This window comes from Mobula hypostoma, chromosome 10 (assembly GCF_963921235.1).
Source record: "Mobula hypostoma chromosome 10, sMobHyp1.1, whole genome shotgun sequence".
Classification (NCBI taxonomy): domain Eukaryota; kingdom Metazoa; phylum Chordata; class Chondrichthyes; order Myliobatiformes; family Myliobatidae; genus Mobula; species Mobula hypostoma.
Window position 1 is genome coordinate 57,031,845 of NC_086106.1, and position 24,403 is coordinate 57,056,247.

A 24,403-nucleotide genomic window follows, 5' to 3' on the forward strand; every position below is an offset into this window, starting at 1 on the left:
GAAAAAGTACAGTCAACGTTTCTGGGATCAACAGCATTTTGTGCGTAACAGCATTTTGTACGTGTTATCCTTCAACTGTGCCCCTTGAATTCAGAGGTCTCTGTTATGGGGCAACGATTCCCAGTATCTAATGCCGTTCAAACTTCCCCCCAGCTTACCTATGAAATAAATGTTTAAAATGTTAGCGCTCATAAAATGTCGGACTCTCTCTCACGGATATGCGCATCAGCTCCGAGGCTAGCGCGCCCTTAGAAAAGCAGAAGGCTTCTCGGCTCGGCCGTGAACCCCGAGGTTTGAGTTGATTTACTTTTACCCGGTGTTCGAGAGTCTTGTGGTGACAAGGTCGTGTTGTCTCATTCAGCGCTCAGAATAATCAGACGGACTGAGAAAGCGAATGGAAGCACGAACGTTAACTTGTCTATCTTACTTGTTTCGTCCTGTTCCGCAAAAGTTCCCCGTACTGAGTGCAAAACTTCCGGCTTCTCTGAATTTTGCACCAATCCCAATGCGCGGAAACACTCCATTTTGATTTTCTTTTCATTTTTGGGCAATTTTCTTTTCGTGATGTGGAAGTTTAGTTTCACATTCACTGGACTCCTCACAGACCTCTCTGTAAACTCTGCAAACAGTGGAAGAGATGTCAAGCGTGCCGACAGGCTACGGATGGACACTCTGCTCCAGAGAGAGAAATGCTGGGAACTACACAACAGGAAGCCCGGGCTCGGGTGGTCAGGTATCGACTCCTGGTCCAAATCAATCTGAGAACAGAGCGGCGACAATTTCACAGTCCTGTGAACGAGCTCACTGTTCCAGAAGGCACAACAAAGTCAAAGTAAAACTTGGTATCAAAGTATGTCTATGTTACCATATACTGAGATAAGTTTTTGCAGACATTTACAGGAAAATAAAGAAATACAGTTGAATTTATGGAAATATACTCTACATACACAAAGGTGGCCAAACAAGCAATGTGCAAAAGGAAACGATTTGTGTAAATACAAAATAATACCATGAGTTTAAGTGTAGGGTCCTTGAAAGTGAGACCGTAGGTCACACAATCAGTTCAGAGTTGTGCTGAGTGAAGTTATCCATGCCATTTCAGGAACCTGGTGGCTTTAGGGTAATAACCGTTCCTGAACCTGATTGTGTGGGACCTATGGCTCCTGTACCTCCTGCCTGAGGGTAGTTGTGAGAGAAGAGAAGAGCCTGGATTGTGGTGTCCTTTGGTGATGGATGCTGCTTCCTGTGGCAGCGCTCCATGTAAATGTGCTCAATGGTGGCAAGGATTTGGCATGTGATGGACAGGGCTGTTTCCACCCCTTTCTGTCGACTTTTCCACACCAAGCAATGACGCAACCAGTTAGGATTCCCTCCACTGGGCATCTATAGAAGTTTGTCAAAGCTTTTGGTAGCATGCCAAATCTATGCAAACTTCGAGGAAAGTTTAACAAGTTAATAAGGTGATCTGAGGATAACCATCTTGTGAAATGGACGGACAGATAAATTGAAAAAGCATAAACAAGCGTGCTGGGTAATTAAGTAACAGATGGTTGAGGTAATTGTGAAATGGCCCTTGTTGGACTTTGAAGTCAAAGAAACATACACCTGTTTCTGGACTGGGTCAATATACTGGAACTCCCTTCCTCACAGCATGTGGCTGTACCCACACTTCAAGGACTGCAGTGGCTCAAAAAGGTAGCTGATAAGTGATTTATTCACCTCCTGTCGGCTGGCACTTCTCTTGTGGTGCAGTAAAGACTTAAAAATCTATCAGAACACAATAGTCCCAGCAGAGCCTGTACAGCATTGCATCGGGCCAATGTGACTTGTCCACCATTATGCTTACAAAGACAAGTAATAGCTCTTTCATGTTAACCTGTTGAATTAACCTCTGCAACTGCAATGTTACTTTTCTCTCAATGCTTTTGAATGTCATGATTTGCTTAGGTGTAGAGCTATCTGCAGTCAGCTGCTTCCAGTTTAGTTTGGTATGTCCTTTCCTGTGATGTTGAAATTGACCACCCCGTCAAAAAATAAAATTGATCCAAATGGTGACAAGGTTGCAAAGGATCTTGCAAACTACATTTAATAATGATAATGAAAACAGTTTCAAATATCCTCTCTCTCCCACTTCTGCTTGTAGATGAGGGTAATGATGATCTTCCTTGTAGATTCTGACATATTATTTGCTAAAAGCAGAGCATTGTAGACTTTTAGCAGGTCTAGCACAATCTTATCCATGCGGAGGGTTTTCGGTGAACGTTAGTCACAAAACCAACACTCCATCAACAACTGATTGTTATTACCAAGTCTATTTTTGGATCTGGTGTAAACACACAAAATTCTGCAGATGTTGGAAATGTAAAGCAACATCTGCTGGAGGAACTCAGGTGGCCAGGCACTGTCTACGGATCTAATGTACCAACTTGTCCAGGATCCTATAGGCTCTAACATTTTTGACTAGTGCTCAAGGGGAACTTGTTAAAAGTCTTTCACTGACTCACAGGCCTGTAATCAATACTTTATCCAAGAAGGATAGTATATTTGCTGTTATCCAATTAAAAAGAACAAATCTCTGTCAGAAACCTTGTAGTCTTGTGTCCTACCATGACCTGGACTACATCACATCTGGCCCTGGGGATTTGTATGCATCAACTGCAAAGCCAATTAATACCATTTTGCTTCCAATGATAAGGTTTTCTTGAATTTTAGGGAACATGGTCATTGGTGAAGCAACAGGAATGCAGTGGGTGGGGCACTGGGGTTATTGGGGGGGCAAGGAGATAGTTCAGAAGAGAGCACTGAGAATTTATTTCATAAAACACAGAAAGAGGGCGACTGGACGCTCACAGTCAACATGGAACTTAGCACAGGAACAGGTCATTCTGCCCACAGTGTCATGCAAACACAGCTAAAAAGCAAACCAAAAACACCCAAACACTAATCCTTCCCACCTACACAATATCCATATCCCTCCATCTTCCTCACATTCATGTGTCCATCTAAATATGTCTTAAATGCCTGGAGTGTATTTGCCTCAACCACGATACCATGCACCCACCACTCTCTGAGTAAAGAACCTACCCCTCATATCCACTTGAACTGACCCCTCTCACCATCAATGCATGCCTTCTGGTATTAGACATCTTAATCCTGAGAAACAGATATTCCCTGTATCTCTGCCTCTCATAATCTTATAAACCTCGATCAGATTCCCCCCTTAGGCTCCACCATTCCATAGAAAACAACCCAAGTTTATCCAGCCTCTCATGATAGCATAGTGTATGCTCTCTAAAGCAGACATCATCCTGGAAAGCCTGTTCTGCATCCTCTCCAAAGCCTCAACATCTTTCCTGCAGTGGGATGACCAGTACTGTATGCAATACTCCTGATGTGGCCTGACCAAAGTTTTATAAAGCCGCAACATAACCTCTTGACTTCTGAACTCATTGCCTCAATTAATAAAAGCAAGCATTCCAAAAGCCTTACTGACCTGTGTAGCCACTTTTAAGGAGATGTGAACTAGGATCCCAAAATCTCTGTGCTCAGGAACTCTGTTAATGATCTTGCTCTTAACAGTGTATTGCCTCCTTGCATTTGCCCTATCAAGGTGCGACATCTCACATATATCAGGGTCTGTAGTACAATCCCATCAGTGTGATTGCCCTATTGAGGTGTGACATCTCACATACATCTAGGTTATCTAGGCCTGTAGTACAGTGTGTTTGCACCCTGTTCCTGAGTTCCGCCCAAATTAATGTGTCTGACCCTTCTATTATGTCTCCCCTGAGTGGAGCTGCGATATTGTCCCTGATTTCCCTCACCCCACCCCTTGCTTTACCTCCTCCTCTATCTTTTCTCAAACTTCTAAAACTTGGGATATTGCTCACCCATTCCTACCCCTCTCTCAACCAAGTTCCAGTAATGTACTGATCTATGCTCAAGTTTATCACTCTTCCCAGAATGCTCCTAGCATTTAAATATACACATTTAAAACTATTTGACCCATCCTGCCTGCTAATTCGGTTTTGCCTTTCAATGCGCCTGTGTTCAGTCGGTTGGATAATATGCAAACTGGTGTTGTGCTGTTGTATTGGCCTTGACCTTGGCTCCGGTAAAAGTTCTGTCTTTGTCCCGCCCCGTTCTCGGAAAAGGTGTAGTTTCATTTTCACTGAAGATTACTGCAGTTCTTCAGTGAATCCCTCTGATCACAAGGATTCGCGTTCAAACCCACACAGATCCATAGAAGAAAGTGAGCTGGGAAGGTTCCACACAATAACGTGAGTGTCTCGCCCTCCCCGCCCGCTTCACTGGTCCCGTAGGGTTCTCCGATTTCACAAGCCCGGGCGCTGTTGAATTCTGTTGGTTCCGTGAAAATATGATGGCGCTTGCAACAGCTCAGTGTGTGCGCGGTTCACAGTCCGTGAACAGCAGGGGCGCGAAGAGAGATTGAGCAGTTTGGGACTAGTGATGACCCGAAAGGAGCTGTCTGGGTTTTCAGGTGTTGGCGGTATTCTTTCCCATTTTAATGGAGAATGAAAGTCATTAGTTCAGGTTTGGAATGTGCCTCCCCCCACCCGCCTCCGGGAAGCAGTGAAAGCGGTAACAGCAGCAAAGGCACTTCAACAGGGGAAGTCAACAGTTACAGAGAATGTCAGCTCAGAGAGCAGGGGTTGCGGGCGTGAAGTTATTGACTGCTGTCCGGAGATTTGAGCTGTTAATCTTTCTTTTTCAATATTTTTATTGATTTCTTACATAAAAGAATACAGAGTACAGTAGGATATATAATATATATCGATTACAATATATTGGAATAACAAATATAGTCTCATTACCCCATATCCGTATACATTAAATTTAAACATAATATTGAAAAGAGATAATTTTATTATACAAAAAAAATCTAACTCACTACCAGAGGGGAAAAAAAAGCTGTTTGGTTAAAAAGAAGAAAAGGAAAAAATCCTTATATAATAAAACATATTGTTAGCCAACATCTGTGCTTAATAGTAAATCAAAGATTATGAAAATAATTCAAAAAAAGGTCCCCACAATGTTAAAAATCTTGTCTAGGTTCAGAAATTGAACAGCATATCTTCTCTAAGTTTAAACATGACATAACATCATGTAACCAATGAGTATGAGTAGGTGGCGTGGCATCCTTCCACTTCAGCAACAATACCCTCCTGGCTATAAGAGAAATAAAGATCAAAATATGCAAATCATGTGACTCCAAAATAATATAATTTCCTCCAACAATACCAAATAAGGCAGTCAAAGGATTAGGTTTAAAATTTGCTTTAAAAAGCACCAAAAAAGTTTGGAATACTTCCAATATTTTTCAAGACTCAGACAAGTCCAAAACATATGAATTAGTGAAGCTTCTCCATTGTTACATCTATCACAATAGGGAGATATATCCAAATAAAAAATGAGAGAGCTTATCTTTAGTCATGTGGGCCCTATGAATCACTTTAAATCGTAGAAGGAAATGACGGGGACATAACGATGAGGTATTAACCAATTTAAAAATTTCATTCCAAATATCCTCAGAGATTGGAATCTGTAAATCTTGTTCCCAGAGATTTGTCTAAAGGAATATTTCTCATTCCCAACTACATACCATAGTGCCACTATGGGGTGCTGGGAACAGACCCAAATGCAAGACACAGACACTGAAGTACAAGGAACAGGTCTTGACTAGAGCAGGGACGTGACAGGATACAAACAAGGAGCAGGGACAAGAACGCAGACTAGGGCGTGGACCCCGAGCCAAAGACTGGACAAGGACCCAGAACCTGGGTCTTGCCTCGGGCTCGGGTGCCAGAACCAGGCATGGGCATGACATGACTGCAGGGCTTGAGGCTGGGGTCTTGGTCTTGAGGCTTGAGGCTTGGAGGCAGGCTTGGTGTCTTGAGGCTTGAGGCTTGGAGACAGGCTTGGTGTCTTGAGGCTTGAGGCTTTGAGGCAGGCTTGGTGTCTTGAGGCTTGAGGCTTGGAGGCAAGCTTGGTGTCTTGAGGCAGGCTTGGTGACTTGAGGCTTGAGGCTTGGAGGCAGGCTTGGTGTCTTGAGGCTTGAGGCTTGGAGGCAGGCTTGGTGTCTTGAGGCTTGAGGCTTGGAGGCAGGCTTGGTGACTTGAGGCTTGAGGCTTGGAGGCAAGCTTGGTGTCTTGAGGCTTGAGGCTTGGAGGCAGGCTTGGTGCCTTGAGGCTTGGAGGAAGGCTTGGTGTCTTGAGGCTTGAGGCTTGGAGGTAGGCTTGGGGTCTTGGTCTTGAGGCCTGCAGGCTGGGGTCTTGGTCTTGAGGACTGCAGGCTGGCGTCTTGGTCTTGAAGTGCGGAGGCTTGGGTATGGACTCCGAGCCAGATACTGGGCAAGGACCCAGAACCTGAGACTTGACTTGGGCTCGGACTCCAGAACTAGGCGAGGACAAGACAAGGCTACAGGACTGGACATGGCTTGGGTGAGGAACTCCTGGGTAGGGAAAAACACAAGGACAGGTAAAGGCACATGGACAGGACTTGGATAGGACTGGACTAGAAGAGACAGGAGCACGGAACACAGAGCCAGGACCCCTCCTTGGGAACAGGGCGTAGGGCCGGGACTCACACACATAACACAGAGCCAGGACCCCTCCTTGGGAACAGGACATAGGGCCGGGACTCATACACAGAACACTGAACATGAAGAGACAGATCCCAACACAAGGTGGCGGCAAACGGCCGGACCCACCTAGCGAAGGCATGGACACAGAGAGACAAACCACAGAATGAAAGACAGCTCCTTATCTTGACCTAACAAGGCTCCAGTCTTGCTCTGGTGCTAAAACTTCAGTGGTACAGTCAAGGTATACAGGCGGGGTATCCAGGCTAGGTGAGCAGGCAGAGAGTCAGGCGAGCGGGGGAAAGACAGGGAGGGGAACAGAACAGTCCAGCAGGGAATCCCTGGTTTGCAGAGGTATTTATGTCTCAGCCCCATAACGAGAAACATGTACCCACAACAGAAACTGGGGAAAACCAGAAACCCCGAACAAGGAACCGTGGACCGGACCGTGAACTGGAACACAAACTTCACGGACCGGACTATGACACATAGATCCATTATGGAAGGGTTTCAAATTAAAAATTGTATCAAGCAAATTCTTGTCTGGACTTTTAGGAAATGTATGTACCTGAGAACGCAAAAAGTCTCTAATGTGTAAGTATCGAAAAAAGTGGGATTTGGGTAGGCTATACTTGCTGACAATTGTTTCAGGTAGATGGAGCTCATCAGCCTGGGAAGGCAGTCCATCTAAGAGAAGGAAAACTCTGATTTCAAACCTCCGCTGCCTTGCGGCCATACCCACGCATGGGAAAGGCTTTGGGAGTAAACCCTGAGGACAAATCCAGAACTGGAGTCCCAAAGGCAGTACGACATTGCCTTCAACCTCAGTCTGGCAACTCCTGCGACGACACTGGTGCCAACCAGCCCTTGCCCTTCCCTTGGGTAACACCAGTGTTATGGAGAGGGGAGACTAGCAGCATTATCATCTGCTGGTCTTCCATACAATCTTGCCCGGGCCTACACCTTGGAGATGAAGCAAGACTTTCCAGGCACAGATCCGTGGTCTCACGAGACTAGTGGATGCCACCACCACCAATTGTTCAAATGAAGAGAGACTATCTCCAAAAAACAAATCCTGAAAACATTTAATACCCAATCTATTCCACTCTTTAAAAACTACATGTCATAGAAGGTTTAAAGAAAAGTTAGAAAAAATGGGACTTGAAAGTGATAAACTCAATAAACCAAAATATTTTCTAAATTGTACCCAAATCCTCAAGGTGTGTTTAACTGCAAAATTATCAGTTAAATTACTTAAAGATAAAGAAATTGAGGATCTGAGAAGAGAAATGATAGAAAATTTATTAACAGAATTAGCTTCTAAAGAAACCCAGACCGGACAGTCCTCTCGATTAATATAATATAACCGAAACATAAGATTCCATATATTGACTGCCCAGTAATAAAACCTAAAATTGGGTAAGGCTAAACTTCCATTCCTTTTAGCTTTTTGAAGATGAACTTTATTTAATTGAGAAATTTTATTTTTCCATATATAAGAAGATATAATAGAATCCAGAGAATCAAAAAAAAGGATTTAGGAATAAAAACAGGTATGGCCTGAAATAAATATAAAAATTTAGGCAAAATATTCATTTTAATGGAATTAATTTGGCCAATCAATGATAAAGAGAGGGGTGACCAATTTGATACTGCCTTCTTAACATAATTCAGAAGTGTAAAAAAAAAATTCTTTAAAAAGGAATTTGTAATTCCTAGAAATTGTTACGCCCAAGTAAGTAAATTGATTTCGTACAATTTTAAAAGGAAGGCTAGTATTAACTAATACCAAATTATTCAAAGGATAAAGTTCACTCTTATGAAAGTTAAGTTTATATCCTGAAAACTGACTAAAGCAGGAGAGTTCAGAAGGTAAAGAAGACACCACAGTAGAAATGTAGAGCAAAAGGTCATCAGCACAAAGCAACACTTTGTGAGTAATATCCCTCCTTAAAATACCAGTGATATCATTAGATTCCCAGAAAGCAATAGCTAAAGGTTCTAAGAACAAATCAAAAAGCAAAGGACTCAAAGGACAACCTTGTCTGGTTCCATGTTGAAGTTTGAATGGTTTAGAATTCTGAGAGTTAGTAAGAACCTGAGCGGAGGGAGATAAATAAAGTAATTTAATCCATTGAATAAAATCGAACCCAAAGTTAAATTTTTATAAAGTTTTAAATAAATAATTCCATTCAACCCGATCAGAGGCTTTCTCAGCATCTAAGGATATCACACATTCCAATATCTCTTTAGAAGTAGAATAAATAACATTCGATAAACGGCGAATATTAAAGTGGGAGTGTTGAGTTTTGATAAATCCAGTCTGATCATCAGAAATAATAGATGGCAAAATATTTTCAATCCTACGAGCCAAAAGTTTAGATAAAATATTAGTATCAACATTAAGTAAGGAAATTGGTCTATAAGAAGAACATTCAGTTGGATCCTTATTCTTTTTAAGAATAAGCGAAATAGAGGCTTCATAAAAAGTTTGTGACAACCTACCTAATTTAAAAGAGTCAGAAAGGACTGAATATAAGTGAGGTATAAGCAAAGAGGAAAAAACCTTATAAAACTCTCCAGAAAATCCATCAGGACCCGGAGCCTTTCCCGAGTGCAAAGAGTGAACAACCTCTGCAATTTCCTCATAAGAAATGAGCTGATCCAGCAATTTTCGATTATCATCAGAAAGTGTAGGAATGTTTAAGCGATCTAAGAAATTATTCTTTACAGTATTATCTTTAGGAGGATCAGAACTATAAAGTTTAGAATAGAATTCTCTAAAAGTATCATTTATTTCCAAATGATCAGATGTTTTATTGCCATTAGCGTTACAAATTTATTTAATTTGGCGTTTAACTATACGAGTTTGAGCGGTTAATGACCAGATCATTTGTTTCTGATGGAGCTAACTTAGAATATTGTGAGCAGTTTTGGGCCCCTTGTCTTAGAAAGGATGTGATGACTCTGGAGAGGGTTTAAAGGAAGTTCACGAAAATGATTCTAGGATTGAATGGCCTATCATGTGAAGAGGGTTTGATGGCTCTGGGCAGGTATTCACTGGAATTCAGAAGAATGAGGGGTGACCTTATTGAAACCTATCAAATGGTGAATGGCTTTGATAGTGTGGATGTGGAGAGGATGTCTCTATGGTGGGAGAGTCTAGAACCAGAGGACACAGCCTCAGAATAGAGGGGCATCCTTTTAGAACGGAGATGAGGAGGAATTTCTTTAGCCAGAGTGTGGTGAATCTGTGGAATTCATTACAACAGGCAGCTGTGGAGGCCAAGTTTTTTTACATATAGTTAAGGCAGAGGTTGATAGATTCTTGATTGATCAAGACATGAAGGGATCAGGGAGAAGGCAGAAGACTGGGGCTGAGAAGAAAAATGAATCTGTCATGATGATATGGTGGATCAGACTTGATCGGCCGAATGACCTAATTCTGCTCCTATATCTTATGGTCTTATGTGCTTGGTGGTGGGATCCCGTTTGAGATGACAGAAGTTACAGAGAATTATGTGATGCATGTAGAGGCTATTGGGGTGGGAGGTGGGGTGGGGTAGTGGAGTACTATATGGACCCCAGTTAACATACCTTCTGTAAGTTGAAAGCTCTGTAAATCTGGCATCCTGAAGCACTACCATAAATCTTAGAATAGCAAGCTGTGCGTGACACAGCCAGAACTCGTGGCCGATGTTTATAGAGCTGAGTCCATTGGGCAGGCCCTCATCTACTTACAAGTTGCTCTCACACACTCACAGACCTCCTCTCTCGGATATTTTCTCTTTTTCTCTCTCAGCCTGGTCTTCATGCCTTTCAACATTGTGGAACTTGACGTCTTTGCCATTACTTGGGATCCATTCTCAACTATTTCCTTTTAAATCTGATCTATGTTACTAAACATCTACCTCCCAGAGCCAGCCTTCATTACAAAGTACAACTACATCATATTTTAACACTTTAATTGTGGCTTGCTGATCTATGCCCTGCGTTTCTGCATTTTCAATCCCATTCCCTTCCTTTGGTAGTTCTACTTCCATAAGTAGTGGTCAGATGTGAAGCAGAGGCTGGTGTTCATTGTTTTCATTCCCCTTAATGACATTCTGATTGGGTGGACTTCATCTCTTGGTCTGCCTGTGTGGGTGAGAAGAAGATGAGTATTAACACTCAGCATGATCCTTTGTTTCCACTGGCTGCAAAAAAGAGATGCACAAAGACATGGATATCAATTGTCAGCAGGGCCAACTGTGGTCCAATCTACCTGGGAGCTAAGCCTGTCTTTTCTGGGAGCTCTTGTAACATGACATGGTCACCCAGCTGTGGGACAATTACCTTCTCCCTGTCTGGCTTTTTGTGATCAGAAATACGTTGCTGCTGTTTTGCTCATTTTGTAAAAAGTTCTCTAAGCTGCTAAGAAAGGTCTTTTGCATATTGGGCCATTTCATCCCTATAGATTTCCTGAGAGAGAGGCATTTTCCCCCTGTCAGTAACGTGTACTGGCCAAGAATCACTGTGTGGTTTGCGGTCGCTTGAGATCTCATCAAGTTTGCCAGCAGTATGTCAAACCATGTTTTCTTTTCTTTTCTATACCATAATAAAAAGTTGTGACTGTCAATGAAAGGCACCAGAGGGACACACAGCTGGTAATATAAAAGTCTGTTTTTGTCCCACACAAGCTGACAGCATTTGGAGTCACTCTGGGAAGAGGTTCCCTGACCCAATATTACATCACATTTTTACGTGCCAAAGAACAAAGGTAACAACAGGACAATTTCATTAGTTACAGTGCATTCAGAATGTCTTCTTGAGTTGCATATAATTTTCAGATATCTAGATCTTCACTTCAACACACCTAAAATATGTCCCCGAGCTTCATTCATGCATATGCAGATATCTCAGGTCAATTGGGTGCTTCATAGTCTGCAATTTACTCTAAAATGCAGTTTCATTGCCTGAGCTACACTTTAAATTCGATCTCCAATTGATATTCACATTTGAAGATTGGTTTCCGTTGAAATTAATCTTTGCTATTTTCCACAACTACAGAATACACCCTGACAGTCCCTCCTCTTGGCTTTGCTGCACAAAAATAAATTTGTTCTCGGTAAAGGCCAGACTTTAAGGAGGATCTAATAAAGTAGGGCAGCAAAATATGCCCTGTATTTCAGACTCCTTCCACAATTACCTATCATATCCCTTATGTATTTCTACATCTATGCTATCATCCCTAATGGCTACCCACAAGACTGTAAGCAGAGATTGTTCTAGAAATTTGACCAACATATTCAAAACACAGCTTTGTCATTGGTATGCCCGTCGCCTCCTTGCCTGCTGGCTGATTTCAGTTTATTCACGATCTTTTCCTCACCCCTCCATTATCTGATAGTTAAAGCTCAGCAGTGGCTGTCAGTGGTTACTCTCTGGTCAGGGACACCAGCATAGTAAATGTATCAGGCTCACAGGCAACTGTTTACACTCCATATCATGACAAAATATTGCCAGCACCTTGTAAACTAGCCTCTCAGACCCTCTCATCGATGTTCATGAGGGGTTGGGGTGGTCTCTATTTGAATGTCTTCAAGGACCTCACCCCAGTGGCACCCCCTTCTGGACTGTCCATTCGATCGCTGGCCCAACCACTGAAAGAGCCCACTCAGCCTCCATTCCGACTGGGGTGACTGCCTTCAGACGCAATGTATAATTTCTTCTCTTTCTCAGTCTGCCATTCCATTGAAGTTGAGGAACCTGATGTCTCTGCTGTAACTCAGATCCCTCCCAGTCTATTTTCCACAATATCTTCTCTATTTTGAGTTATACAACTAATCATCTACCTTCAGCAACCAGCCTTCACTACAGTTACCGTTGCCCTTTAATGCACTATTCACAGCTTGTTGTCATGGTCTCGCAGGGTTTTCTCCGATTGAGTTTGTTTTGGGTCTGTGTCCATCAGCTCTGGTCAGGTCTCATGCAGCTGGCTAGTGTTCATCACTTGGTTCTCTGCAATGACACTGTCACCAGGAATACTTGATCTCTTGCTCCATCTGTGAGGGTGACAAGAAGGTGGGTCATTCGGTTTAACCCAAGTCCTGTGCTTCCACTGGCTGACTCACTGGTTGACTCACAGGCGTCATTCGTCTGGAGCACCACCTTTGGTTCCATCCACCTGGGAGTGAAACCTGTCTTTTCAACCAGCTCCCTTACCATGACTTGGTCACCTGGCTGTGGGGGGACTACCTTCCCTCCCGCTGGCTCTCTCCGATCAGCAACATGTCACTGCTGTTTTGCTCGATCTCTCAATGTGTTACCATGGTTACAGTAGTCCTTCACATCTCCATGTAATCTTACTAAATCAGCACTTGTAGCTTTTTCTCCTACACTTGTCATTCCTGTTTTCCTGTTCTTCCACTGCCCTTCTCATACTAATGTCGGTTGACTCATTCCCTTTCTGCTTCTTACTGTCCCCTTTCTGGTGAGCCTTTACTTTAATCTCAGCTAACCCCTCAGGCAGCTGCACTACTGACAGCTCCTGGCTGTGCTTGGCCCAACCCTTGAGACCTCCTGACACGATTCCCACACATTGCCCTGTCTCTCTTCCTTGCTTAAGGCTACTGTCTCTCTGTGGGTCGAATGTGTTCCCTGGCCTTGTCTTGTCCATGTTATTTCTCCTTTTACTGAGTCTATGACAGCACCCACCTTACTTACTATGTCTACCCGCAATACAGTACCCTCGTTGTTTGGGCAAACCAAAAATCGACAGGAGTCTGCACTCCCTCAATCTCAAGTACCGGGGCTGACTTCTCTCTGCCCTCATTGTTTCATCTCCTTCATGGTAATGTAAATCGCCTCTCCAGTCATGGGCAAGAGTAGATCAGTTACCAATACTGAAGACACCATGTCCTCAAACATATTCTATTGCTGGCCCCCCAAGAAGCCTTTTGTGTACATCTATGGATGACCTCCAATGGCAATAGTCACTGCCGCCAGCTATTTGTCTGACCTGGATGCTGACCTCACCAACTCTATAATCTGGTCGGCAGTTGAATCGAAAAGAGGGAGCCGCTGTGGATTCTGCCTGCTTTGGTGAGTGATTCTCACACCTTCCCTTTTGAGGACACTGTCCAAAGATGGCCTGAGAGGCCACAGCTGTAACAAGTTATCTCCTTTACCATTCTATGTCTATTCCGGCAGTTCCTTGCTAAGTGCCCCTGATGCTGGCACACAAAGCAAATCCTCAGTGACATCTCAGCAGCTGCATCCACTACGGCCACTTTACGTCTTCTCTTTCTGCCCCTCTCATCTATTTCCCTAGCTCTCGATACTATCATGGGGTAGGTTGATTCCACTGCTATCCCCAAATTTCAAACTCCCTGGTGAGCTGAGCTCAGGCCTTCCTTCAGTATTTTCAGGAAGACTAGGTCAACCCTCCCTGGAGTATCCAGCCATGAATATGCCTCATAAGCTCAATATTTACAAACGGTACATTCTGCATAATCCATGGCAGGATCATCAGCTCAAAAGGCATTAGTACGTTCTCCCCATGACTGCGTGTGTTTTCCTCTGCATGCTCCGGTTACCTCCCACAGTCCAAAGATGTACCAGTTGATAGGTTAATTAGTCATTCTAGGTTGTCCCATGATTAGGGTAGGATTAAAATCGGGGGGGGGGGGGGCGCGGATTGTGGTTGCTGGGTAATGCTGCTCAAAGGGCCGGAAGGGCGTATTGCACACGGTACCTCAATAAGAAAATGGATGCTCTCCAAACCAAATTATTGCTCTCTCCTCCCCCCTAGTCGCTGCCTCACTTCCCCCTTAAAGACGCGATACATCTGTTTGTTTCTGGCATTCCCGGTAGTTGCCCAGGTACCATCCTGCACTCCCTGGGCCACACTATCCCACATATTCCTTGGGCACTTTGCTTTTACCAGCACATGTATATCTTTGGGTTCCACCTGCTGAAGTTGAATCATTTCCTTGATTTTGTGCCAGAATTCTGAATTCTGGCAGGTGACCTTAAGTGAGGGCAGATCTGACAAAATGTTCTGCTTCTCCCCAGGGGTGAAGAGCTTATGGATGGTTCTAATCAAGCTCAAGGGATGGCACAAGTCATCAGGGTTCTCGACCTTATGTTGCCTAACCTCAATCGGTGCCACCCCAATGGACATATCTGGGTATACCTCTCCCTCAAGTATCTCCACACTAATTCCCACACTACGCAAAGTACAAATGATGGATCAAAATTGAACAGTACATACTTAACCACAGAGTGGTTTGCCACATACATGTATCTGAACTCATAGCCTGTTGTATTCCTTTGCATTTAAAACTTTTACACCAAGGTTACTGACTTAATCATAAAACACACAAACACACTCAAAATATACAGTTCCCTAAATGGGTATACACACACCCCATTAGCATCCTGAACAGTCAGTAACCGCACTTCGCAAGACCGGGTGGTCCTGTCTCACCAAACTAACCAAGAATGCCTGGTGTCTGACATGGACACACAGGTGTGCATACACCATTTCACCTTTCTGCTGTGTTTGTGATACTTCATGATCTCGCGGTCACTGACCTGAACAGTTCCAAGGGTGAGTGCTCTCCTAAAAACACTCACCCACTTAGACTGCTGAGATCACTGGTCACAAACCTATCCCAGACAAGCCCCCTAAATGTGACTGTCAACAAAAGCCACCAGAGAGACACCAGAGAGTCTGTTAATTGGCACACACACAAGCTGACAGTGTCAGTATCGATTATAACTCCATCTGTCCCCCTCACTATACCCCTTGCCCATCCTCTGGGCTTCCACCCCCCCACTTTTCCTTCTCCCTAGGCCTCCTGTCCCATGACCCTCTCATATCCCTTTTGCCAATCACCTGTCCAGCTCTTGGCTTCATCCCTCCCCCTCCTGTCTTCTCCTATCATTTCGGATCTCCCCCTCCCCCCCCCCACTTTCAAATCTCTTACTAGCTCTTCCTTCAGTTAGTCCTGACAAAGGGTCTCGGCCCAAAACATCGACCTCTTCCTAGAGATACTGCCTGGTCTGCTGTGTTCACTAGCAACTTTTATGTGCTGCTTGAAGTCCAGCATCTGCAGATTTCCTCGTGTTTATCGATTATAACTGATGTTTTGATGACAAACTCTGCTATCTTCTTTAGGTATCATACTGAACAGGATTACCGCTCACCTCCTTGATGACATTGTTTCAGAGAGCCAATGTGGTTTCTGATCTAACAGAGGGACAGTGCACATGACCTTTGCTGTCAGACAGATCTAGGAGAAGTGCCAGGGACAGAACCAGAATTTCCGCATCCTCTTTGTGGACCTGACAAAGGCATTTGATACCGTCAGTTACACAGGCCTTTGGCACATCCTTTCCAAGTTAGGCTCCCCGCCGCCCCCAGGGCTGGTCAGCATTGTCAGGTCACTCCATGTCGGCATGATGGCCAGAGTCATCAAGCACCTCTGACCCCTTCCTGGTAACTAATGGTGTCAAGCAGGGCTGTGTCCTCATGCCTACTCTGTTTAGCCTGCTGTTTGCCATGATGCTGTTCTCTACTGTCTCACAGACTGATGCGGGAATCACAATTCGCTACAGGACTGATGGATGTTTCTTTGATCGGCAAAGCCTCAAAGCCAAGATCAAAATGCTGGAAGCAATAGTATGAGACTCCCTCTTTGCAGATGACTGTGCTCTTGCAGCGTATAGTGAAAGGGACCTGCAGGACCTCGCTGTGGCAGCAAGAAAATTCTACCTAACCATCAGCCTGCAGAAGACAGAAGTTCTAATTCAGCCCGCACCCCATGCCAACCCTGCAGATCCACGAATTGAGATTGAAGGCACATAACTGAACAATGTTGACGCCTTCACGTACCTGGGAAGCTGCCTCCCCTCTTCCTGAAGTCTAGATCGAGAAGTCTCAAACAGACTTGTAAAAGCTGGGCATCCTCTGGCAGGCTATGGACATGTGTCTGGGGAGAATGCGGCATCTGGCTGAAGAACAAGATGGCAGTCTACAGAGCAGTGGTCCCGACTTCTCTGCCGTATGGCTGTGAAACATGGACCCCATACCGCAGGCACATCAAGATGCTTGACCAGTTCCACCTGCGATGTCTTCGCAAGATCATGGGCATCTCATGGCAAGACAGAGTCCCCACGACAGAAGTGCTACGAAGGGCGAGACCTCTGGCACAGAGGCCCTGATCGTGAAGGCTCAACTTTGATGGGTTGGACATGTGGTCTGGATGGAAGACAACCGCCTTCCAAAGATGATATTCTCTTCCGAACTGGTACATGGCACCAGAAAGCAGAAAGGCCCCACAAAACACTACAAAGTCTGCGTGAAAGTGTCCTTGAAAGCAGGCAATATCCCTGTGACTGGTTGGGAGGCCTTGGCCAAATTCCGTACTGCCTTGTGCCTGGCAGTCGACAAAGGCACCAGCACATTCGAAGAGCGACGGCTGAAGGATCTCGATCAAAAGCACCAGGACTGAAAGGAGAGACAACCTGACCCGACCCTTCAACGTCCGTAACATGCCCGATCTGTGGGCACACCTGTGCTTCCCTGTTCGGGCTTTGTCTCATCAGAGGCGTCACTGACATCATCATCGTTCCCAATGGACTTCCAAGAAGAAGACCCAACTTGCAGACCAAAAAAAAGTTTATTCATCATACATGCTAAGAAAGCACTGAATCCTTTTTCAATATTTGCTATATTCCACACCTCTAGAAAACACCCTAACAGCACATTGGGTCACTTTATCCCTATAGATTCCCTAAGGGAGCTCCATTCTTCACCCTTTTAGGAACGTGTAGTGGCTAAGACCCACTGTGAGGTTTGCAGTCGCATGAGATCTCACAAGTTTGCTTGTAGTATGTCAAGCCATGTCTTCTTTCATTGTTGTGGCCTTAGCTTAGGTAGTATTGATTGTTCAGTTTATTCTCTTGAGCATTCGTGTGCTCTGGAGGTGGTAGGGTACGAAGATTCATTGTCAAATCCCTAAGAGCTTGCACATTTCCTCCATTACTTTCCCTCTGCTGCATGATCTGAATCAGCCTGAGTTGGAATTCCCAACTGGAAAGGATTTCCTGAGCTAAAATCCTGTGCTGGCAGTAAGTGTAATGTTGTGAAAGTAGCTTTTCCTCCTACTCTTTGCAAGGACCCCATGAAGTCCACCTGGACATATTCCTAGGGTCTCTGGTTGTGGCTCCTTTATGCCCCTATGTGAGTTATGCTCTGTACAAATAATACACTGTGGATGGAATTTCTTCACATCTTTGTCCATCCCAGGCCTTCTGGAGGATTGTAATCATGCTCTGATTCCCTGATGCATCGCTCCATCGTATTAGTTTAGTAGTATTTACCTAATACACATTGGGATTACAGCGACCACCGCCTCTGCATGAGACCAGCTAACATCTAGCCCCACCTTTGCTTCTCCCCTGCCTCCAGCAACTAAACTGGCTTCAGAAGTTTTTTTCTTCATGCTCTGAGACAAATTGTTTACATCTTGTAAGGTGATCATGCAGCAGTCTGTCATATTGAGCTTTCCTGTAGTCCAGTTCTTCTTTGCATGTTCCCCTTTCTTTTATTTGTGCACTATGTGTCTCTTGCTGTACCTGACACTTAATTCTCTCCTGTAGGTCCAGAATATCCATGCTAATTCCAATAATAAGCAGATAAGGAACAGCAAAACAGAGCCCATCCATGAGTTCTCCCCTTTGTGATCACCTCAATCTCAGCACAGCCATTGCGAAGATTTGCACCCACTCATCTGTGTGCTTACTGTATATAGCCTCCCAAACCACGATACATACACCCTTGTATAACCATATGCAACTGTGGGCCCTATCTCATCAAACTACCCAAAGCGGTCTGTAGCCTGTCCTTTACACAAAGACACGCATACACACGCTTCACACTTTTATATATAGAGTTCAGCACCCAGACATATTCTACGATATTTCATCACCCATCGTCATTGGCTTGAACAGATCCAAGCACGGGTGCCACATTTAAAAGTGCTCATCCCTCAGGACTGCTGAGGTTGCTGGCCATGTAGGAGGTGATGCGCATATCCAGATGAAATCCCAAAGGTGACTGGCTAAACTAAGCTGTTGTAAACTGGAAGATTCGCTCCGAAGGTATGCTGTGTTAAATAAATACTTTTAAATTTCCCAGTTACAGTTTCCGTGTGGCTCAGTTAGAACAAGGTGCACTAGTGGAATTTGTGCGTGTTGTTCTCACAACCTGACCCCATGTGGGCTGATGTTACCAATGTTTACTCATGGCTTTTAGCCCAAGTTGCACAGAATTGCTGCCTTGCCTGATAGATTTCTTCCCCATAAAGTGTCTGGCCATTGTTATCTTAGTGTGCTATGAGTAAGTTAGTGGGCTGTCTGCTTTCTTATTTTCATTAGGTCTGTGCGCCAGACAGAAGTCCCCATTGTTAGTGAAGCCCTCTGAACTGTTCAGAGGCAGTAATACAGGGTCCGGTGACACAGTCTGAACAACTAATGCCTTGAATGTTCCCAGTGTCAGGTTGATGTTGTGATCTTATTTCCTTCCAGGAATAAAATGCCTGCCCTGTCCAAGTACTTCAGTGATCAGGAGGTGAGAAACCTACAGTCCATGTACAGTAAAGGTGATGTGGTAATGGTGATCCTTGAACTGAAGCGGAAGGCAGAGGATTTAGCCGGTGTAAAGATCAACGTTGCCGTGCTGGGTGATGTGGGCTCCGGGAAATCCACCTTCATCAACGCCATGAGGGATGTTCGGAGTGACGATCCCGGAGCTGCTCCAACTGGGAATGGTGAAGCCAGCAAGGAGCCAACTGCTTATCACCTTCCATCCCTGCCAGATATTCAACTCTGGGATCTCCCAGGATTAAACTCCTTTGGCTTTGAACTGAAGCGTTACCTGAAACAAGTGAATTTTGAAAGCTATGACTTCTACATCATTGTGTCTCAGGCGCGATTCAGAGAGTGTGATGGGGAGCTCTCCAAAAGGATTCAAGCACAGCAGAAAGAGTTCTACTACATTCGATCCAAAATTGACAATGACGCCTATTCCATGCAGATGCAACGCATTGACTTCAGCCAAGGGAAGATGCAAATCATCCAGGACTGTCATAAAAACTTTAAAAGTGTTGGAGTCAAACCTCCGGCCATTTTCCTGATCTCCAGTTTCGATGTGAAAGAATATGATTTTCCAAAATTAAAGTCTACCCTTGCCACTGATCTCCAGAGCATAAGATTAAAAGTCTTCCAGATCTTGAGTGAAAAGATGATGTGGGAAATCCAACTTTGTTCAAGCCACAGGAGGAAGGTCTGGTTGTGGTCCATCATTTCTGGGGTGCTTGGCTTAGTTCCTGCCCGAGGCTTGCCCCTCCTCACTGCTATTGGCTCCACTGTTGCCGGGTGGATTCATATCCGGCGACAGCTTAGCATCCGTGAACAGGAGCTGCAAAGGTTGTCCAACAAAATTGACAAACCCCTCTCAGCACTCCTTAATGCAAGGCAGCCCTGCAGCTGTTTTTCAGCAATTGTTAGGACACTACTGGGGGCTGTCACTGTGGGTTGCACTACAGATTGGTTCACACACAATATCTCCCCTCGGGCACGCTTTGCCATTGGGGCAGTGTCCTCTTTTGCTTTTACTTTCTACTTTCTAAACAGCTCACTGTATCACCGCTTGCAAGGTGAACGAATTCTCACCAAGATGGCACTTCAGTGAGATGGCAGTGACCTTTATCAGGCCACACGTCTTTCAGTGGTCCCCATTACCAGTCCAGAATACCACCATACTCAGAATACTCTCCAACAGTTGGGTTGGGTTTGGAAAAAGAGAATCACATCCATTTTCTACCACCCGATACCTGCACACTTGACATATTGTAGAAGTATTAGTGTAGACATTGCTCAATATAAACGATTGATACCATTCCGTATTTCACATTTGTTAACTGTAACTTGCTGTTCCATATCACTGGAACTTCTGTGCTTGAATCATTGCTGTAACATTTGCAGAAACTGAAAGGGCTCATTTCTCTCTTCGATAAGCACACTGGAACCGTGGGCCACATTTGAATCAGTCCCCTCAACGTCTAAACCTCGGCATGATTCCCTCAGACCTATAATTTGTTGTGATGAAATTTCCCTAGTTCACTGTTCTAAATAAACTATCACCTAAATATCAGATTTGAACTTGTCCGTTTCTTTTCCTGAAGTCCAGAATCACAATCATGTTTATTTTCAATGACATAGGTTGTGAAATTTGTTGTTTTGCAGCAGTTTCAGAAATAAATAAGTAATGCCAAAGAGGAATGACGAGGTAGTGTCCATGGGTTGATGGACTGTTCAGAAATCTGATGGTGGATGGAAGAAAGTTGTTCCTAAACCATTGAATCAGAATCAGGTTTAATATCACAGGTATATGTCATGAAATTTGTTAACTTTACGGTAGCAGTGCAATGAAATACATGTTAAATATAGAGAAAATAAACAGAGTTACATTAACTATCTATCTCTGTCTATTAACTAGTCAAGTTAAAAGAAATGGTGCAAAATAACAGAAATAAAAAAGTAGTGAGCTAGTGTTTCGTGGGTTGAATGTCCATTTAGGAATCAGATGGCAGAGGGACAGAAGCTGACCCTGAATCACTGAGTGTGTGCCTTCAGGGTTTTTTCCCTCCTTCCTGACGGTAACAATGAGAAGAAGGCATGAACTGGGGTCTTCAATTTCCTGTATCTCTTCTCGGATGGTAGTAACAAGAACAGGGCATGTTCCAGATGATGAGGGTCCTTAATGATGAATGCCACCTTCCTGTTTAAGACATCCTCACATGGGGAGGGTTGTACCTGTGAGTCTACATCTGGTATGCCTCCAGAAGAACCCGTGGATCTCATTTTAGCCTTTGTGATATTAGAGGGTGTGTGTATTGAAATAATATATTTTTAAAATCAGTCAGAGGCACATGATTCTTTGTATAAATAACTGTCGACTGTTCTGTAAACAGTTTTATATCAAGTTCTGCAAACATGCATTATCATAGTCTTGGTGCATGCCTTTAACACACACTGGGTGAGCTGGGTGCACTATCACTGACCTGTCAACAGAGAGAGAATAGCAAAGAGCGAATATACACTGGGTGCTAGGATAAGGGAAACTGTCGTCTCAGGAGAGAGGAGAGTAGGGAGGAAGCAAGACCACCTGGATGGGAGGAATGAAGAGGGAGAGAAAGATTATTTGGTAGTTTGAGAGATATCCACCAGATGGCAATCTTAATAAAGGAATCCAGTTCATTTCTCTACAGAGCAAAGTAGACGCGAGCACCACAGTTATTTAAAACATTGGTATACGTTGGACTAACTTAAACAAACATTATTTTTCTAATGCATAGACTTCTGCTGTAGACTAGGTGTTCAACCCAGTCTTTTCACAACAGACGTTTTAGAACTACAATCCCCAGCGGAAAAAAATCCTGTCTCGGCGCCCAACCCAACAAGCTACGACGCGGAGGCTTGATTGACATATTTGCAGTCCAATCAAAAGAAGGTGTTCTCAGCAGCGCCCTATCGGTGAGTAGCTGTGGAGGGAAATAAAGCCAGTGAGACGGAGCTGTGAGCACAGAGCGGAGAAGTCAAGGAGTTGAATTGTTTGGAGAGCAGTGCAGGTAAGGTGGAAAATTAGCCTGCAGTTCGGCCGTCATTGGAGACAAATCTTTGCACTAATGTTAGCAGATCTGTGTTCAAAATTTCATGTCAGCAGTATTTTCCCGATTTGCTCCGGACTTTTTAAATTTTATTTTGTGCGATGATGCATTCCGTGGGATTGTTCGGGGGAATAACGCAGAATTGTTCATCAACTCTAACATCTCCCGTTCTTTACTTCGACATGGCGTGTAAGAGAATCGAGTCCAGTGCTGCAACAGTTGTTTGCAAATAAATCTGCTGAAAATTAACATTAAAACAGAATGCAGCTTGGTGTGTTATTCATGTCTATCCCAGATTAAGTAAATTCGCAACGGGAGGCTAAATGGATGTAGGGAAAGGGGAAAACGTAGAGGTCTATTGAGCGCTTTAAGAACGTCTTGTAAAGTACTGAATGAACGTCCATCTATTTAAGAGAGGTGGCTTTACCGGAGATCAGGTGTGTAGAAGTGGGGTGCGTTCTCTTTGCGCTGATTTCAACTCAAGTTTATTATCAACTGACTGTACGTATATACAACCAAACAAAACAACATTCCTCCGGACCACGGTGCACCACAGCACGCATCGCATGTTCTTTCTCTGGGTAGGGTGCTCCAACTCCTGCAAAGAGGAATTTTTTGGAGGCTGGAAATACGATGTGATCCAAGAAAGTTCTCATTCCCTAGCCGCCCCTTATGCGTCTTGAGCTAAATTTGTTGACACCAGCTTGCTCCTGAATCGGGAGTTTCCTGGTACTGATGCTTGCTTGCTGGAAGGGATTTAGCAGAATCCTAGAAATGAGGTGAGTGGGATTGCCTGAGGGAGCAAGGCAGGATCGATGTTGATATGTTTTCACTTGTAGAGAAGTTTCAAACAAAGGGTTTTAGTTTTATAGTAAGGATCTAATCATATGCACCTAGAAATTTATTCTTTGAGGGCATTGTTGTTCCTCTCCGTGCCTTGTGGCGCATCGGGCGGCAACCTGGCCGTTTCTTCGGCATTTGTCTGTCTTTCACAAGGCCGAGATGCCATTGGACGCTCAACCCAGCACGGGTGGAAAGCGTGCAAGGAAGGGGTCGGCCGAATGCGAACCCGGGGCCACTCGCCTCGAAGTCCGATGCGGATGCCTTTACACCACCGGCTGAGGGCATGGAATTCTTGGAATTTCGTTTTTGCCCTAGAAAACTAATTAGAATTATTTAAAGTGGAGTTAGCTAATTCTTGAAAGTTTGGAGAATTGGCACAGAAGGGAGAGTGAGGCCAAAGGTAGGACAGCCATGATCATCTTGAATGGTGAGGTGGGCTGGAAGGGCCGAGTGGCCTATTCCTGCTCGTATTTCTTTTGTTCCTGACTTCATGGTAACAGCGAGCGTAACATCCAACAGTCTTGTTGAAACTACGCAGGAGCACAAAGGGCAATCTCTGCAGAGGTTGAAGTCAGACTTCTCACACAAAAAAAAAATAAGTTGTGGTTATTGGAGGTCGATCATCCCAGCGCTCAGACACTACTGTAGGATTTCCATCGGGTGTGCTTCTCGACCTAATCGCCTTCAGCTGTTTCATCAATCAAATACATTGGAGGTTTTTAGAAGAGGAGTAGATGGGCACATGAATAGGAGGAAGATGGAGGAATATGGACATTGTGTAGGTAGGAGGGATTAGTTTTTGGTTTACTTTTTAGCTGGCTCAGCTCTACGTTGTGTGTTGAAGAGCCTGCTCCTGCGCTGCACTGTACTGTACTGTTCTACTTTGTCTTTCATGAGAAGCAATTCTGTCTGCAGCTCTGCAGATACTGTAACAATCTGCGTCCCAAGTGCAGCATAGCGAGATGGTATTCAAGCAAGATGACAGTCTGTGACTGGGAGAGTCTGCCAGTTCATTCTGCCATTTGGAGACTGACAACAGTAATCCCACCAGATGGACAGCATACAAGAACGCCACCACTGCAGCTTTGCTCTGGTGTGAGGTGGGGCAGCCTGTGTATCAGTATTTCATAGGTGGGGCTTCTCTAGGTGCTGTGTTAGTCCAGAAAGCTGCATAACACTTCATATTGCTCTTAGATTGCCATGAGTACTTTCATGGATGTAGTGTGTGTCAAACATGTCA

General features: G+C 44.3%; 2 protein-coding genes across 2 annotated transcripts in view; one reads left to right on the top strand and one right to left on the bottom strand.

Annotated features, from left to right (window-relative positions):
* LOC134352545 (uncharacterized) overlaps window positions 1-448 on the bottom strand; it is a 54,566-nt gene extending 54,118 nt beyond the window's left edge. The window contains exon 1 of the mRNA XM_063059803.1: window positions 308-448. The gene's annotated coding sequence lies outside the window, so the exon portion shown is untranslated. The remainder of the gene's footprint in view (window positions 1-307) is intronic.
* LOC134352546 (T-cell-specific guanine nucleotide triphosphate-binding protein 2-like) lies at window positions 219-21,130 on the top strand. The gene is made up of 3 exons (XM_063059804.1): window positions 219-291; window positions 4,055-4,280; window positions 19,178-21,130. Exons 1-3 carry the CDS (start codon window positions 219-221, stop codon window positions 20,340-20,342), a joined length of 1,464 nt encoding a protein of 487 aa, XP_062915874.1. The 3' UTR covers window positions 20,343-21,130.
* The last annotated feature ends 3,273 nt before the right edge of the window (window positions 21,131-24,403 follow it).

Coding starts and splice junctions, on each gene's coding strand:
- LOC134352546 (XM_063059804.1), top strand. CDS start 219: ATGCGCATCAGCTCCGAGGCTAGCGCGCCCTTAGAAAAGCAGAAGGCT. Junction 292..4,054: donor GCTCGGCCGTGAACCCCGAG/GTTTGAGTTGAT, acceptor GCCTGTGTTCAG/TCGGTTGGATAATATGCAAA. Junction 4,281..19,177: donor GGAAGGTTCCACACAATAAC/GTGAGTGTCTCG, acceptor ATTTCCTTCCAG/GAATAAAATGCCTGCCCTGT.